The sequence below is a fragment of the Leptidea sinapis genome, chromosome 1 (assembly GCF_905404315.1).
Source record: "Leptidea sinapis chromosome 1, ilLepSina1.1, whole genome shotgun sequence".
Classification (NCBI taxonomy): Eukaryota; Metazoa; Arthropoda; class Insecta; order Lepidoptera; family Pieridae; genus Leptidea; species Leptidea sinapis.
Window position 1 is genome coordinate 10,719,227 of NC_066265.1, and position 20,038 is coordinate 10,739,264.

Below are 20,038 nucleotides of genomic sequence, written 5' to 3' on the forward strand. Positions count from 1 at the left end.
AGATAAAGTGAAGGCTTGCCTTTCTAGCGGTAGGACTTTTGTCGATAGGTTTGATTGCCCTTCCAGCAGGAAAATAATCTCATAGGAAATCAGAAATTATACGCAGACGAAGTCGCGGGCAAGTGCTAGTATAATATATAATATTAAAATTCCTACTAAGGAGATGATGCCAAGTGTAGATAGGATTGCCATCTCTGAAATCTGGCAACCAGGACAAGAAGTGTGAAAACCCCGGATTTAGGAGCTTAAAACCCGGATTTGTGTACAACTGTATTTATTTTAAGTTATTCCGTAAAATAAACTTAGTGTGAATTGTTGTAAATTTATGCTATCTAATATCTCTTCTGCGTAAAAATATTAGCTTACCTTAAAAGAAATGGATAAAAATCAATACAGTTATAATCTATGAAATTGAATTTTTTTTTAAATAACTGACGAGACTGTTTCTGTCTTCAGTAAAATATTTCTTTCTGTAGTCCACTGTTTTGTGGTTTTGGAGAGTGAGTTAGTCAGACAATACGCGGCGGTGACTTTACAACTCTTAAACCCGGACTACAATAATTGAAACCCCGGCCGGACGCCTTCTTAACTGGGACAAATCCGGGAAAACCCGGACGGATGGCAACCCTAAATTTAGGTGACTCTTTACTACAACTCGTCAATCGATTTCAGAAACAATAGATAAAATCGTGCATAATGTAAAGGCACTTCTCGCTAGCATCATTGATTAAATCTTCTTTACGAAAAAATCTCTTTGTCACACTGACAATAATTTTTTTAAAGTCATTTAGTCCCTTCATATTTTGTTATATATTTACAAGCGTGAACGGAATTTAATAAAATGCCTGCCCAAGTGGAACAGAAGACGGTGGACCCTGAGGCTGAACTGAGCAATGTACAACGCACGGTAAGTAATAATACAATTATTGGTTGCTACCTCTTCAATGATCATGAGCTCTAGGAGAATAACGCCTAGATCTATAGTCTTGCTCAAACGATATCGAAACCCTTAGGTAAAAGCTAGACTGTATGCGAAATCAAATCATGAGCTTTTGATGTTCAGTTTCACATTGAATTGAATTCATTGGAGGGTCCGTAGCTACTACGAGAGTCGGTACTGGCTAGGAGCCGATCTAATTCCTAGCCAACAGATATGTTTGAAGCGTTTAAGCACAAAATAAATCATATATCGTGAACTTATAGTAAAGAAGAAAATAATTGAACGTGGATTCTCCTCTTCTCCAAATTTATCTCCAAGTGCTGAATACAATAGATTGAAAAAAAAATATTACTAAGGTGACGAATAGCAATAACACATTGCCCAAATGATTGCGAAACTGAAGTGGCAGTGGGCAGGGCACATAGTTCTAGGAAAGATGGCCGTTGGGGCAGTAAAGTCCTTGAATGGCGACCACGTACTGGAAGACTGACTATCTGGTTGAGATCGCCGGAATACCGTTGGATGAGGGCAGCGAAGGACCGGTCGTCGTGGAAATGTTTGGGGAGGCCTATGTGCAGCAGTGGATATCTTCGGGCTGGTGATGAAAAGGTGACAAAAACTATCTTGAATTATAACTAACTACATAAGAGCAATTGGACAAAAACTCTTTCAAAATATAGTTACATTTATCTACATTAAATATTGTGTCATTTTGTACAATTAGGTACTTCTTGTTATCTTGTAGGAAGTTATGATGGACCGATTTGGCTAATTTTGGTCTTGAATTATTTGTTGAAGTCCACGGAAGGTTTAAAAGGTGAATAAATAGAAAAATGCTGCTCAATTAAATAAAAACAACACATAACAACATACATAATTTCTATGAGAGAATTTATTGACGCACGGTTTGACAGTTCTGCTGTGAAACAATTTCATTACAACAACAGGGAGCATATTTTACGAAGTAATTTTTTGATGTTATGATATATTGTTGACAAATTCATATAAAAACATTATTTTATTTATTATATACAGAACAACGTCTGTCGGGTCAGCTAGTCTATAATAATTTTGTCGCGGACAAATAGATAAATACAATTTTTTTTGAATAAATAATATACAAAAATGGATTCCATATTCTAATCACTATTGTCTGTATTAGACAAAGATGATTCGTCGGAATAGTCCGAATTAGTCATAAATACGGCTCATTCGGACTCTTCCTCTCTCTAACTCTGTAACGGTCCGTTTGTTTACATTATTTATCTTATCTCGTTGACCTTAGTTTACTTATTTCAACTAAAATTACGGTTTGAGAGCAAGTAATCGCCGCTAGCTAAGTTCTATAAATCAGTTTCCATATCTATTTAAAATTATACGTGTAAAACCTTTGACATCCGTTATACCAATGGTCTTAAAGGTTGTTTACTAAGCATATGGCAATGGTTTTTAAAGATGAATTTTTCAGTTCCAAAAGCTGGCGCCGATGTGCAGCGTGGAGAAGCGGGCTGGTGGTATACCACAGTTAGCACCGCAGGAGAAGCAGCTTGGTATTCTGGCGACGGAGCTGAAAGAAACTCTGCTATGTATTAACGTGAGTTAAAATGAGTTGGGTACATGTCGTTTAGTGTTTTTTTTTTGGGAGTAGGAAGACAAATGAGGGTAGGTACTCGATTACCTGTTAAGTGTAGAAATATTGAAACGCGTTACAGACTGACGTATTTACTCATCCCTTAGCTGAAATACGTAATACTAGTCGCTCATCCCGACTTTATTCCAAATGAAAATGATAGTATGAGAAACGTAAGGCGTTCTAACAGTTAAGTCGAGACTAAATATCAGCGACCTTGAGCGATATGAGTTCACGGCTGCCGGCCCGCCATCTATGTAACAAAGCCAATATTTTCAAAATTCTTGCGTGGAAAACAGTTTATATGCTTACAATCCTCGTTATTCACTACTAATCTGAATAAATGTACAAGCTATAAGAATAACTTTTCTGAGAGAAGTACCAAAAAAATGCGTCTCGCCATGCTAAAAAACTTGTTTAACTTCCAAGAAAAGTGGTAGTTCAAAAAGGCTCGGCAGTGTTAACTATAACCAACGGCAAGCATTAGCAATCTACAAATAAGACTTAAGGATATGTGTAACAGGATTAATTAATAGTGTTCATAGCTCGAAATGCTATACTTTCACCACAAAACTTGTCTTAAAACATCATGTTTGCGTGTTTTCTGCTTACTCTTCGCCTTAAGTGTTGAAATCCTACGATGTTTATTGTATTGTGCGTATCTGTACATACGAGATCTACTTACTACTACGTATTACGTAGGTACTATTACGACAAGATCTAATCTCTTTTTAAATAAAATACAGATCTAGTTGCTCAGTTGATAATTATACCATTCTATTAGTGAAAGCATTTATAAATTCAGTCGAGAAGTTTCTGGTAAATGCGAACAAAGTCAAGGTAAGAGCTAATATAGTATAAAAGTGATATATGATATATGTCTATATAATTTGTACTAATTCTGCAGTTAGCCAAGAAAGGTCAGCATGCTTTGCGCGACAACAACACGAAGGCAGGCACGCGGAAGTCCATCGTGGAGTACGAGCACCTGGAGGGAGAACTGAGAGACGAGCGCGCGCAGCAAGCAGAGCTCGACTGTCTTAACTATCTGGCGCAGAAGCAGCTGGTTGAGCTGCTAAAGAAGGTGCCAACTGAAGCCGATGTGAGTCATCTTCTTTTTCTACTCCTATACTTGGATCTATCTAGATTAGCTGGCATAGACTGGTGCTCCATAACACAAGACCGACAAGAATGGGCATCTTTGGAGGAGGCCTTTACTCATACAGGGGTTCTTGTTAACCCATAAATTGCTTATATTATATTTTAATTTAATCTTACACATTACTAAAAAAAAAATAACCAAAACTAAATTACAAATACAGTGTAAATTGGTGTTTACTGTAAAAAAAACTATTGTGAACAAGAAATAAAAAGGCTTATTATTATATTATATTATTATTATACTTACTTGGATCAGTAATATATGCACTAATATAAATACATACTTTAATGAGTCTATACTCTATGGCCTAAAAAGCAATGTTTACCGCAGTTTAATGTCGCCAAAAAAACAGTTTTTTGGTGCTACAGACACCTAAATCTAGGTTAGGTACGTTGTAGATATATACTAAATTACAAACAAAATATTTCCGTGTTTATATAATTCGACTAAATTTTTTAATGTCAATTTACGAAAATAAACTTGTTAGTATCATTTTCCAAGAATATGCTGCTAGGTATATTCTGTAATTTTTACATTTCCCGCGTTGGTTGAATGGGTGTACCTTTGCCATTCCTTGAAGTAAAAAAAACCTCTCACCAGAGATAAGTATGTATACAATAGCTACATTTCCCGCCCATTTTAGCAGCAACTTTAAAAATTGTGGTATTTCTTTAAAAAAATATATGCGACACGTTGTAACTGAGTCAATATACGCTCGTGGTGTCATTCATTACGATCAACCCACACCACTCACGTTTTTTTAACCTTACTTATACAACTGTTGCATAAAATATAATTACAAAACGGTAGCTTAGTAACGACCTATTTCTTTATACAATCACGATATAGGTATAATAAGTATACACTATCTATATAAATCCAGAGATTATTATTTTAATAAATTTTCTGCTTTTGACACTTAAAAAAACCGATCTATGGAACATATTGGTAAGTTATTTATGAATAACCCGCGAGGTGCCAATCAGACGTCCTATTCTATGACTAATTAGTAACTTTGAAGTATGTTTTAGTTATAAAAAATTACTACATTCATTAGTAATAATCGAAATGTAATCTGTAGGTAAATCTAAAAAAATCATAAAAAATGCATGACAGCCCTACTTTAAACGAAATTTGTTTAAATCACGCAGTATCTATTGTTTATGTAATCTAACAAAGCGCTAGTTTGTTTAATAACAAAAGCATTGAAGTTCGTTTTTATAAACAAGCCGAAACACTTCAAAAGCAATAAATTTTATTGTAACACGAGGCCGTTGAAATTGGTGTCGGTAACGCGCGGCGGCTTAAGACGCGCATGTGCGCCACGCGCTTTGTGGCAGCTTAGCCAGTGACAGGATAATATCAATATATGTTTTGCAGGAATTGGCTATGATAGAGGATGCAAATAACCGCCTGCGAAGAATGGAGAATAGACTCGACCTGGCGACCAAACGTTTCTGCTTGGTCAATACAGATAATAAGAAAGTAAGAGAAGAGATCCACAGGCTGCTGGTAGAACGGTTACTGTATTTTATTTGCTACTAGCTTTTACCCGGGACTTCGTCCACGTGGAATAGTTACTTTGTGTAAAATCTCTTTAATAGTAGGCTTTAGGTTAGTACGTACGTTTTATCAGTGGGAGGCTCTTTTGCATAGAATCACAACGCTGTCGTGAAGCAGCAATGTGTTTCAGGATGAAGGGCGCCGTAGCTAGTGAAATTACTGGGCAAATGACATCATTAACATCTTATGTCTCAAGGTGACGAGCGCAATTGTAGTGCCGCTCAGAATTTTTGGGTTATTCAAGAATCCTGAGCGCCACTGCATTATAACAGGTGTTTTTTTTGCTTCTTATCAAGTGCCTTAACCAAAGTTTCATGGTTTTAATTCCGAAAATGACGAATTCCGTACAACCTTCCACGCCCTATTTCATCCCCTCCAAACCTCTTAATCACGAGAAAATGTAGCCTATATCTGTCTTAATTTTCATGAAAATCGTTTCAGTGCTTTAGGCGTGAAAGTGTAACAAACATTTATAATATTTGTAGGAATTAGGACACTGGATTTATTTATTTTAAGACCTAAAAATCAAACTTAATATTATTTTTACGAACCGTAGCCGTAGTATTACTTATATAGCTATGTTAACAGGAACGGATTCAACATTCAATGGAACCGCACTATCGGGAAGTTGGTTAAAGGCAAAGAGTTCCTCATGGATATTCTGGAGATAGCCACCAACGCTTTCGGCGATAGAGACGAATGCTGCAGAATGCTCGAGGCGCTCAAGTGGAAGGGGCTGTTCCAGCTGAACAGAGATATTTCCGTAAGTAAATATTTTTTAAATGGTTTACGATTATTGACGTATTAAAAAAACTACTTACTAGATCTCGTTCAAACCAATTTTCTGTGGAAGTTTGCAAGGTATTGTACATCATATATTTTTTATTCTTTTATTTTAGAAGTTACATGGAGGGGGACTCATTTCACAGCTTTGGAATTGTACATATATACCATACACGTATGGGTTTGATGAAAAAAAAATTGAGTTTTTGTTCTATGTATCTATGTAACCCCCAAAATTTATTGTTTTTTTTTTCTATTTTTGTGTGAAAATCTTAACGGCGCTTCACAAAATACATCTTACCAAGTTTCAACAGTATAGTTCTTATAGTTACGGAAAAAAGTGGCTGTGACATATTGAGGAACGGACAGACAGCCATGACGAATCTATAAGGGTTCCGTTTTTGCCATTTGGCTACGGAACCCTAAAAATGCCACGAATGTTTAAGACACACAATTACCATTTACCACATTTACCACTACCGTTAAATGATGTAATTAGGGATGAAATCAATCTTTGGAATGAATTTTTACCAATACTTTAGACTTAAATTTTGACATAATCTATGGTAAAATTTAAGTTTATCCAGGCAGTTGCTGAAAGATGTGTCCGCTCGGCGGTTAGTGAATGAAATGCGTGTGAATATGTGCCCGGTGATTAATTGATTAAAGGTTAACTGACAGAAGAGTCACAATTGGCATTAGATCAGCCAATCAGATACAGATAGTGCGTCTATTGTCTATAGATATCTCCCTATTTACTATTCAAATTCAAATTCAAATATTTTTATTCAAAATAGGATGTGAAATCACTTATTGAAAGTCAAAAAACTACCACCCATTCCAAAATGAATGCCTCAGGCCTGAGAAGAATGGGCGCAACAAACTCAGTGGGCTTTTTTTTCATCAAAAATATGTTTTACAATTAAAGTAACATTTACAAAGTATCATTGTACAATTAAACTTATTATTTAATAGCCTGAGGGCGGTCGCTCCATTCCCAATCTGTGGTATCATTAAGAAAGTAATTTATGTTATAGTAACCTATACCACACAAACGTTTTTTAACAATTCTTTTGAATAACGTAATACTTTTGTTTTGAACATTTTCTGGGATCTTGTTGTAAAAGCATATACATCGCCCAGCAAAAGACTTAGTAACTCGACTTAGCCGAGTAGGAGGCATCATCTGTTTCTGGCAAATTCACTTATGTGCCTATGAACATACATTACATTATCAAGAATATATTGAGAAGCAACAGTCAAGATGTTAATTTCTTTGAATTTTGCTCTTAATGATTCTCTAGGACCTAGGTTATAAATAGCGCGAATAGCCCTCTTCTGCAGCACAAATATTGTATTAATATCGGCAGCGTTGCCCCATAGCAATGTACCATAGGACATAATACTATGGAAATAACTAAAGTAATAATCGCACCGTATCTATGTCAGTTAATTGTCTAATCTTTTAAACCGCATATTTAAAACCATTTGATAAATCTTCTCGGGTTTATTTGTCAATGTCTATTAAAGATAAAATAAAAACAAAAAATGAATTTTCTTTTCATATTCTGTAGACATATCATTATTTTTTGTGAAAATAAAAGCTTTATATAAACCGATAAAAATGGTTTCAATTATGCGCTATTTTGGCGATTTCTTGGGATAGCGGCATTAACCGGCGCGAGAGTCACTATTGGCATTAGATCAGCCAGTCAGATACTAGTGCGTCTTTTGTCTATAGATATCTCCCTATTTCCTACAGGAAACTATCTGCAATGTAGTTTGCCATAACAAAAAATACAATTATTATTAATTATGGTATGGTTTAAAGTCACCGTAACTATAAAATTTATGTTTTATTTTATATTTATTTAGAATCATTGTTCTCATGTAAGTGATCTTTTGTTCTTTTTGAGAAATAAACTTTTTAAACCTTTAAACCTAATTAAGAGATTAGACTATTGCGGCGCAGTGTTTTAATGATTAAGGCGACACTAAATACCGGCGACCTTGAGCGATATGAGTTCACGGCTCCTATATAACAAAGCCAATATTAAAAAAAAAATGCGTCGAAAATGTAACATTTTAACAGACGCAAACAGTTTATTTGCTGTAAATCCTCATTATTGATTACTAATATGAATAAATGTACCTACACAAAAAAGTAAAATCTATAAAAACAACTTTTATGAGAGTAGTATACTAAACAAATGCATCATGCCGAGAAAAAACTTGTTTAACTGCAAAGAAAACTGGTAGTTCATAATAGTTCTGGAGTGTTAACTTTAACCAACAGCAAGCATTAGCAAAATGAGATATTTTTTCCTTTTTAGGAAATGCAATCATACGAAGGAGAATTGAATCATCTTGGAAAATTGGAGGAGTTCCTTCGTGTAAAGGGATCAAGGAGGATCTGCGAAGCCGACGAGATCGAGGAAATAAAGCGACAAGAGGAGATACAGCGGTGCGAGAGTGAGATAGCGAGATTTGATGCCTTGCTAGAAGAAATATTTGTAAGTTAGCCTCATTATTATTATTTGAAGAGATAGATAGAGATAGTCCTAAAGATTCCTAGTAACACCGCGTCCAAAATTAAACTATTGTGTTCGCCACTCATACCTACTACTCGTATAGCTTGTCGTCAAGCCCTGCTGCCTTTACGAACCGCAGTATGTATCTTCTTGACGCGAGTGTCACAAACACCATCTGGTGGCAAGGTGTAGTCGCCAAACATTGTGTTACGCTAATGAATAGGCGTTTCATCAGCCTCAAGGTTATAACTGCAAGTTTTATCATTTTTGATGCCGACCACACTGAGGTGCTTGTTTAGGCGACAGTTCCCAGTTAAAATAGTTAGCCTTACTGCTTTATGTTATTTTGCGGAGTCGGTTGCTTACTTAAAAGGTGGAGAACATTGATGTGATACCTGGTGCTAAATTTTTGGTGATTACTTTAAGTAATGGAACAAAATTTCAACGATGATTTCATATCAAATGGGTGCCTTAGGAATATTGAACTTCCGGCATTGCTCTTGTAAAAACCTGAGGTTAGATTTTGCAGCGAAGGCTGGTTCATACTGCTACTCCATAAAACTTATTTGTCGTTGGATGTATGTACTGAAGAAGAAATTGAGGTTTTAGCACATTTATTTATTACAGACTGTGATGGATATTACAACAATTTACTAGTTGGATTTTCAGGCGTGTGTATTGCTAACAAACTATTGTCAGTGGAAACAATGTATTTAACATCTAAGATGGGCCTGATTTTACTACAAACAATATATCAACAAAAGTATCTAAACACTGTATCTAATATGATTTAAAATTCATAACACATTATTCAGAAGTTCCATTTGTTTGCTAGTTACAAAGAAAGTATCATTTTTAAGACCCCATTTTTATGAAATAGGAAACGAAATGGTTTATTAAATTGAAAAAAGTCCCTTATTTATACGTTACCACCTGAAAAGTGTCTGCAAATGCTTATTATTGCAGAGGTATGCTGGATCAGAGAGAACTACCACAGTAATCAATCGATTCGAAGCGACTGAAATAGAGAACTTTTCGATATTCGTGTTGCTGTGTGAAGTGTTGCAAGAAGCTATCATGATAAGACGGGAACTGGAAACGTTAAGACAAAGGATACGTTAGTATTACATTATATTTTAAATTTTCAATCATCTTTACAAATTAAAAAATAATAATTTCCTTGTGACCCAATGGCACGATATAGAATCCACCTTAGATCTTATATACTCTAGATAGACTATGACAGCTGTGAATACGTCAAAAAAAATAGACTTTAGAACTAATCTCTATTTTGAGCAATTCACGCACACTAACACAAAGTGTCATACAAATCTTATTTATTTTTTTTTTTAATTTCAAATATTCTTTATTACAGATAAGGTTAATTATAGACTTATTAGCTAGTATTTGTAACCTAGTAATTATATAACATTTTTAAAATACATATTTTTTTAAAGTGCCAAGACTCATTTAAAATTTATAAGATCAAATTATTATAATAAAGTTACATAAAGGACTTATAAAGTAACAAACAAAGTCAAGTAGATTTACATTATGAAAGCTTTAGTGGCAGCAATTAATTTATAAACAAAATTGTATTTGTAAGGATGTTGTTATGATCGCGAACCGGTTCAGTAGACTCGAGCAAGCGCGCGAGCAGGCCAGAACAACCCGTCCTTACTACTGTTAATACGGTCGGTTGTAAAACGTATCTTGTCACGCACACTAAACTAATATTCCTGGCCTGTTTTTATCGGTTGTCTGACAGCAAGAGACTCTATCTAGACGTTGGTAATTATCTAAGGAATCCACCATTGAAAGTCAAAAACTACCACCCATTCGAAAAAGTATGCATCAGACCTGAGAAGAAGAAGTAAAAATATGGTACGATAAAACTTATTATTTAATAGCCTGACAGCGGTCGCTCCAGTCCTAATCTGTGTTGTTATTAAAAAAGTCATAATTTATTGCACAAACTTTTTTTAAAAATTCTTTTGAATACATTTGTTTTGAGCATTTTCTGGGATCTCATTGTAAAAGTTTATACATCGCCCCACAAAAGACTTACTCGACTTATCCGAGTAGTAGGCATAATAAGGCATACATCAGGTTTTTGACCCTAGAACAGAGTTGATTCATATTCGCATATGGTGAAGCTTGTAAAAAAACTGGTCCAGAATGACTTGTAAATTATTCTTTAAAATTTTTACACCTAGGGCCTTACAAAAAAGTGTGTGTGTCAGCCCCGACACACGACTGGAGTTTACTCCACAAGAACGATTGTCTTTGAACAGGTACCAAACAATATCAAGAGCAATGGAGTCGGTTACAAGCAGACATACAGCAGAAGCTAATAAAAGCGTATTAATAAAAAACTCCTGTTAAAAAATTCTATAAAAATCAAATAAATCCTTGACGCTCAAAATATGTCAGGAAATGCCCAAACACAACTCCTGTTAAAAGCGGAACTCAAAATTCCAATTTTAAAAGGTTCATTAAGGAAGTTACATTTTGGCACACCCTAATAGGTATATAATAATACATGCGTAAGCTGTGTAAACTGTGTATGCTGGCTACACACACACACAACTGAAAAGTGAAAGGTGCGCGAGAAATGATGCGCACCAAAAACGTTACTATCCCATTTGGTGGGTAGGTTTTACTCTCCATATTTTTCTCATACCGGTCGCCTTATATGAAAATCGATTCTTAATGAGTAAACTCCAAAAACTTGGGATAAAATTATACCTGAGAATAAACCAAGAATATGCAAAATGTTGACTATATTGCTGACAATACTGTCATTACAATGACAATTCTGAAGTTTTCAAAATATCTGGCAGCCTTGCAAATAAACGAGATATGTCTGAATAAACCAATCATAAGCAAAATGTCTATTTGCTAACATTTTACATATTCTTGGTTTGTTCTCAAGTATAACTTTATATCAAGTTTATTTATAAGGCCGATTAAGTTTTCCTAATACCAACTAAAATCGTTGGATTTGTGCCTCATGCATTTCTTTTAAGTTGTGGTATGTAAAGTGTAGTAATAGATTTAAGTTTCCACACAGTTGTCTGCACAAAAGGGTGGTATGCCAGGATGTTTATGTAACGCATAATCCTTTCTCTAAAGACACACACAGCATAACGAAACTCTAAAATAAGCGATTCACTCGATTGTATGAAACGTGCAGTCATTGATAGATTGACACATGACGGCTATAATCTTGTAAAAAACGGAGATAGCCGAAATCCATTACGTTTTAACTTTTAGCTTTCAAACTTAGCCGGATTATACTTCGTCGCCAATCGCTATACTGTAATTAATACTATTTCAAACTTATGTCAAATCACTGCACATTTCATACTAAAGTAAATTTAAATTATTACTTCGGTAGTCCCACTTCTTCTTACGCAGTATTTACATTCTCTTTAGGCACAATAAGTCATTTTTGTCTTATGATTGATTTTACACAACATTTTGCTGATATCAACATTATTTTTGCAGTTTACTTACAATTTATTGTTGATTGTGTATTATTTAAGTTGATCAGCGCGACATGAACGAAGCCCACGAAGAGAAACAGAAGAAACGTTTGATGGAGATGACTAACGAACTGGCAGTGAAGAGGCAGCGAACGCAGAACGTTCTAGATGCCAACATGCAAGCTGAAGCCACCATCACCAAAGTTCTGAAGGGGATTGACGATCTTGTTAGGTGAATTTTATACTCAAACCCTGAAAATCTCAGGTCAGCTGGTGTTAAGTGATCAGGAACCATAGGAGCGGTGAAGGTTCCCTCCCTGTCGTATCTCCCGGAAACACCGCACAAGGAATTTAATCAACAGCTTTGTAAGCTCCTTGAAAATCGCACTGTGGAGGACCACCATACATCCAGATGGTGTGGATGATATTATAATTTGTGGCGTGTCGTGCGAAGGTGGAATTCGGCGGCAGGAATCAGGTGAAACAGCTCTTGGGAACACTCCTCGTGATAAATGCGGTAGAAGACACAATGAAGCGACGTCTCTACGCAACGCCAGTAATCCAGCCGTTCACAGAGCACTCGTTCCTCAAATGGATCGAGCATCAGCTCAATCTGTATCAATGTAATCATCAAGTATCAACTGGGGTGCGCCAGACCAGAGATGACAGCAATACTACAATAATATGTGGCCGGACCTGTGCTTTGTAAGCGCTAGAATGTGGGCCGCTCGAAGAACTGCCGTGGTCTGTTTATGACATCCAGCTTCTTCGCAGCGAATTTGGCTTTGCCCTTCAGATGGCCACTGGCAGTGGCTCGAGATTTCGAGACCCAGTATTCCGATACTAGGCGAGGCTTTAAGTTAAGGGAAGTGTTGTCGAAGAGCAGTGATACGACAAACAGGGTTTTTTTAGTGGTAAACGCGCAAATTTGAGTCTTCTGGGGGTTAAATTGGACAAGGTGCAATTTATCCCATTCCGCGACCTTCTCGAGAGAGGACTCGATAGAAGACACAAGTTTCTCCCGGCACTGGTCGACGATTTCCCGAGAGAGACCTGCATGGCCAGTATATACGGCATCACCAGTGATGTCGTCTGCATATCAATGTATGTTGAAGGTATCCAACATATCATTGATATGCAGAAGAAACAGTGTGAGAGATAGCACACAGCATTGGGGCCCTCCAGCGTTCACGGGCTTCGGGTTCGAGCAAGAACCGTCGGCAACGACTTGTATGCTGCGCCCAGTGAGGAAGCTGGAGGTCCACTTGCATAAGCTCTCGGGAAGCCCAAATGATGGAAGTTTAACCAGAAGCGCCTTGTTCCATAAAGGATCAAAGGCCTTCGCTATATCCAAAGTAACTGCCACTGCGGTTAATTATGTTCTTCATGATTTTGGAGAGCAGGTATTTAATTTATTGGAGTTTGCTTGTGTGCCTTAATAAATAATATACCGCATGATTTTGACATTGAGCACAGTGTGTTTCACAACTCCAGTTGAATTTACTTTTAAAGTAATTAAGGCTTGCATGAATCATCAGTCTAAAACAATAATTAATAAACTTGCATACCGCAATAATGCCGTCGTGATACCGATACTTCAACTATCTCATGTACTTGAAGTAATGTGATGATACTAAATATGTGTCATAATCAGGCTGGCAAGATGTGACGTAAATCCTCTGCTGACGCTGCTGGGTAACCACAAGGAGGTGACCGCTTGGAACGTGACGAAGTTCCTGAGGATACTGGAGGCTGAAGTCAAGAGTCTCATTGAAGTGGCATACGGTGCTGTTAAGGTACTTCCAACACTTAAAAAGCTACTTATTTTAGGCTGAGATCTATTACCTCTACCAGTGGGAGGCTCTTTTGCATAGGATGCCGGCTAGATGTGACATAACATTTTATGTCTCAAGATGACGAGCGCAATTGTAGTGCCGCTTAGAATTTTTGGGTTTTTCAAGAATCCTAAGCGGCACTGCATTGCAATGGACAGGGTGCATCAGTTACTATCAACTGAACGTCTTACTCATCTTTTCCCTTACTTTCATTAAAAAAATGTGCTGTTGTCTTAGAGAGATGTTCGTCACCATTTTTATTAAGGGTTGACGTAGTTCTGAAATAAGAAAGTCACTCTTACCTACATCAACACCAAGTTGTCTGTCAGATTAAAACTATCATCAAATACTCATGTTTGTTGTTCTACAAATGTGTAAAAATCCAGCTGCATATTTCAGGCATACGGCCAGGACATACCGACATTTAAGTGATATGTTTTAAGCATGCATGTTGCAAGCATATATTATTACTTAAATATAAGTTAATAGCTGAGCCAGCAAACGTTGTATTGCCGATATTAAAATCGCGATACAAAAGTAACTGTTCATCGTAGATGGGTGAAAATTTAAAGTTGTATGTATTTTTAATGCTGACTCATAGTCAAATAATTAAAAAAAATGACAAAAAAATAAAAAATAAAAATTGGCGTGGACCACATTAACATTTAGGGGGATAAAAAATAGATGTTGTCCGATTCTCAGACCTACCCAATATGCACTCAAAATTTCACGTTAATCGGTCAAGCCGTTTCGAAGGAGTTTATCTACGAACACCGCGACATGAGAATTTTATATATTAGACTAGCTGACCCAGTAAACGTTGTATTGCCGATATTAAAATCGCGATACAAAAGTAACTGTTGATCGTAGATTTGAAGTTGTATGTATTTTTTAATGCTGACTCATAATCAATAATCAAACAAATTTAAAAAAAAATGTCAAAAAAATTAAAAAAAAAATAAACATTCATACAACAAGGGGTATGAAAAATAGATGTTGGCCGATTCTCAGACCTACTCAATATTGAGTAGGTCTGAGAATCGATCACAAAATTTCATGAGAATCGGTCTAGCCGTTTCGGAGGAGTACGGGAACGAACATTGTGACACGAGAATTTTATATATAAGAAGATAACGCCTCTTCTCTAATCATTTATTTTTAGTTCACTCTATGGGGACATTTTCAAAAAAAAAGTCACTGGGCTCATACTTCAGGTAAAAGGATTATTCCGATAAATAAATTATTTATACATTTATATCTTTACTATATTTTTTACAATTTTACTAAACCTAAAAACTTAGATCACTTATACGTCTTTATAGACTGTGACAGCTGTCGAATAATATGACATGATGTTGACAGTCAGTATTTTGAACAATGCTCGCACACTAACACAAAGTGACATACAAATTGCGAGTTTAAGACGTAGCTTGTAACGCACATTAAAGTAATTAACCAGGACTGTCTTTGACTGTCTAGCAGCAAGACGTTCCTTCTAGAAGTATAAATTATCTAATCCTAATAATATCATAAATTGTTAGGCTTCTTACACTAAACCATAAGTTTCAATTTGAATTTTACCTGTTGCAGCCTCCAGCGCCAACTCCCAAAGGAAGGAAGGCGGCAGTGGTGGAAACTGTGAAGCTGGTAGCAGATCCCTTCGTCACGACCCTCAAGCCAAACAGAATCGAGAAGCTGGTGCCCTATCAGCCCTGTGCTTAGTGAGTTTGATAATATTTTTCATATATATATAGCGGGTATAATATATGCTGACGATGTTCTTGATCAGCCTAGCGAAACTTAACGGCCGTTCCCAATATACTATCTACAGATAGAGATAAATTACTACCTTCTAATGTCATTAATCTGAAGCTGTCCCAATATACCCGATAAGTCATTCTTATCGCCTTATATTGGGACGCCTGAATTGAAATTTCCATACAAACTTCTATCGCTGGTAAGCTATACGTCGTCCCATTGACAAACAGCGTGTACGGATAAGGTGAGTTACCGTAGATAAGTTTATTGGGACAGAAAAGTCGACGACAGTTATGATTTTTATCTCAAGTAAGAGATAGACTGAATATTGGGAACGGCCGTGAGAATAAAGCGATTCACTCGATTGTATGAAACGTGCAAAAATTGATAGATTGACAGATGACGGCTATAATCTTGTAAAAACGGAGATAGCCGATATCCACTACGTTTTAAGCAACTGTTCACTTTCACACTTAGCCGGATTATACTTCGTCGCCGTAACAATGTAGGTAATTACTATTTCAAGCTTATATCACATCTCACTGCAGATTTCATACTAAACTAAATTTCTATTTTTACTTTGGCAGTCACGCCTCTTATTACGTAGTATTTACATACTCTTTGCTTCCGTTACAGGCAAAGTGGATGAAATTGGGCAAGTGGAAACCATCAAATATGTGTTTATATAAAATAAAAAGTATCAACCTAATCGTATGGGATAAACAATATACTAAAATGCATAGTAAAATTAATATTAAAATGATATAAAAATGGAAAGAAAAAGCTCTTTATATAATAGTTGTAGGTAACGTTATCAATTAAACCAAAACGTATTACAAAATGCATATATTATTATGTGATGTCTAATATCTGTCATGTCTAATAATGAGCTTAAGATTGTTTTTCGAGGACTTTTAGTTATCTTAGTATTTTCTTTGATTAACGCGAGTTTAAACACATTTAAACCGCGTGTAATTGTAAATATATTTTTAAGTATGGCATTTGCGAAAACTTACTTACTTTTTTAAATTTATTTATTTAGTAACTGTCTGTTACAAAGTTTGAGGTGTTTGGATAAAACACTTTTTAAAGTGCACTTTTTAAACTATGTTTTTAAGTAAAATTTTTTTTATCATGTTAGCTAACTAGACGTTTCCAGAAATTTTCAGGGGCACCCCGGAAAACGTGATAATCAAACACAGTAAACAAAATCTAATGGAATAGCACAGTTATAATTGTAACAGGTATTACTGGTACAGGCATTTTAATCCTTTAAAAAGTGTTTTATTCAAATGTGTAACACTCGCGCTAATCAAAGAAAATACTAAAGTTGAAATATTATGTAAGTGTATATAATGTTGCAGCTGTGTGGAGGATTACATTATGAACCTAGTGTTCGAGACGCCAGCAGTTCCAGCTGACGACGAGTACGTGCAGAGCATTTTCAAGCTGGAGGATGTAAACACCAAGTTCGGGATATACACCCTGACGATACCCGCGTACGTTCCTTAAAGGATAATTTAAAATCTAAAATCAAAAACATAATCTAATTCTAGTAACATTTATATTATTTTTTCAATCGGTAGAAGCACCAGCTTTGATGTAAAAAAAGAATTATCAAAATCGGTTCCCCCAGTCCGAAGTTTTGAGGTTACGAACATAAAAAAAACATACCGACGAATTGAGAACCTCCTCCTTTTTTGAAGTCGGTTAAAAATAGAAGTTGGTAAGAGTAATAAATACAGTTTATGCGAGTGGAGCAGGGAAATACTTGTATTCAGGGACGTCTTTTCTTTATGAAAAACAGTTTATGCGAGTGGAGCAGGGAAATATTCAGGGACGTCTTTTCTTTATGAAAATAAGGGACGAGACGAGCAGGACGTTCAGCTGATGGTAATTGATAAGCCCTACCCATAACAATGCAGTGCCGCTCAGGATTCTTGAAAAACCCAAAATTTCTGAGCAACTGTTCTGTTTCTGAGCAAATTGAGACATAAGATATTAAGTCTCATTTTCCCAGTAATTTCACTAGCTACGGTGCCCTCCAGACCGAAACACAGTAATGTTTACACATTACTGCTTCACGGCAGAAATATGCGCCGTTGTGGTACCCATAATCTAGCCGGCTTCCTTTGCAAAGGAGCCTCCAACTGGTATGTAGTGTGATTGAATCTTGATGCATTTACAGGAAGATATACTCGCGAAGTAACTTTAATGCTACGGTTACAAGGTTTTTTACCAGTAGGACACTTGTTTGCACAGGATGCCGGCTAGATTATGGGTACCACAACGGCTCCTATTTCTGCCGTGAAGCAGTAATGTAAGCATTATTGTGTTTCAGTCTGAAAGGCGCCGTAGCTAGTGAAATTACTGGGAAAATGAGACTTTACATCTTATGTCAATAGGTGACGAGCGCAATTGTAGTGCCGCTCAGAATTTTTGGGCTTTTCAAGAATCTTGTGCGGCACTGCATTGTAATGGACAGGGCGTACCAATTACCATCAGCTAAACGTACGAGCATTACGTCTTGTCCCTTACTGTCATAAAAAGGGTTTTTTACGACCTTTTAACCTGAATATATGCTCGAACGTGTCTATTTAGATGCTCAAATAACAATATTTTATGCGAACAAATGAGAATTCATGGTCAGCTACAGTGACAACTACGTGCGCGACCGTCTCACGGGGTGACAGAGGGTGGCGGGGACGGGGTACTGAAGATGTTTTATAAAGTTATATGATACTAAAGAGAACTCGGCGGGCCTGTAAATATTTTTTAATTTCAATAAAATTTATTCATAAACAGACTGCGATCGGGGGATATTTTCTTATGTCTGGTATTATTTAGAAAGTAGTTTATGTTATTACGTTACCTTTATATGACATACATTAACATTTTGAACATTTGATGCTATCACAGTATTTTTTATGGAAGAGGAGAAACGAAAAGGTTACCTGATGTTAAGTTATCATCGCCGTCCACATTTTGTGACACCATTAGGAATCACAGGAGCGTTGCCACTGCCAGCCTTTTATGTCATTCATCATGTCGTATCAAATTTTCAAATTCAAATATTTTTATTCAAAATAGGATATACTTATTGAAAGTCAAAAACTACCACCCATTAAAAAGGTATACCTCAGACCTGAGAAGAACGGGCGCAACAAACACAGCGGGCTTCTTTTTTGATATTAAACATGGTTACAATGAATATAATATCGTCCTGGAAACTAGTTGTCATAACTAGTGTATGTTTGTTTACTGGCCTGTATAAATACCACTGGACAGGATGTTCCATATGTTTGACATCAAATATTTTGTGCCTATTTGGAGCGCCACTCGCGAGCGTCCAGAGAACTAATTTTGACGTATGATACAAATTGCTGCAAAGGAACGTACAATACTCTGAAGTATTTTTTGCATTTTGAATTAATTTTGTTAGTTTTCCGTGTTATTTATACTTTAAGAATCAGCGTTATAAACACACAATTTTTGTGAATAATTTCCTACCATCTATCAATGTTTGCCGAGGTTGTCTTCAATAGTTTTAGTACAGCAGACTCTCGCTACATGGCCAACAGCGCCAAAATGGCGAATATCAAACAGGCACAAAAGCACTTTGACAACCGCCAATCCAGTGGTAAAGAGTAGAGGTCAGTGATGTTTGTTCCTGGTTTTAACATAACAAACATAACATTATTAAGGATATATTTAGAGGCCATAGTTAATGTGTTGATTTCTTTAATTAAATGTTTAATAATTTTATTATATTTATGTTTCAGAAAGCGTCACCCATATCGCGGCCCTAAGAAGGACTGAAGAGATAATTATGACATTGTTTAGTTTATTACTCTTTTACATAAAGTATTTTCTAATTAAATGACCGCCCAATCGTCTCGGAATGCACCAATGCGACACCCAGAAAGAACCCAAACGCGAAGAAAATTTTCCAAATGCGATGGAATAAAGCACAGTAATTAAAAAAAAACTTATAAATTAAATTAACGTTGACAATGTGATAGTGATTTTATTTTAAAAGGAGGATAAGGTATATACTTATACTTAGGCCCATTAACTGTAGTATTAACTGCCCCGTAGTATACTAGCGTTAAGTACATTTGTGCTTAAGCCCTATCATCCGATACCCCACGTGACACGGTTAAGTACCGGGCCACAACACTTATATAGATTAAAGTAAAAATAGTGATGGATATACTGGAAATAACCTTAAGGCGCGGACTGACTAGGATTATAAATAAACCAACCCTACAATATTTGTGTTGATCATGTGGCTAAGGTGCAAATGGGCATTTATTTTACTGGTTTTCGTTTGTTTATTCAAAATTTA

At 36.1% G+C, this 20,038-nt stretch overlaps 1 protein-coding gene across 1 annotated transcript; it reads left to right on the plus strand.

Annotated features, from left to right (window-relative positions):
- The first annotated feature begins 729 nt into the window (after positions 1–729).
- Positions 730–19,707, plus strand: LOC126966754 (uncharacterized). Its single transcript, XM_050811034.1, has 12 exons — positions 730–907; positions 2,409–2,534; positions 3,478–3,672; positions 5,113–5,252; positions 5,884–6,058; positions 8,412–8,591; positions 9,576–9,726; positions 12,158–12,329; positions 13,752–13,893; positions 15,523–15,653; positions 17,055–17,189; positions 19,473–19,707. Exons 1-12 carry the CDS (start codon positions 842–844, stop codon positions 19,507–19,509), a joined length of 1,650 nt encoding a protein of 549 aa, XP_050666991.1. The 5' UTR covers positions 730–841; the 3' UTR covers positions 19,510–19,707.
- Positions 19,708–20,038: the final 331 nt, after the last annotated feature.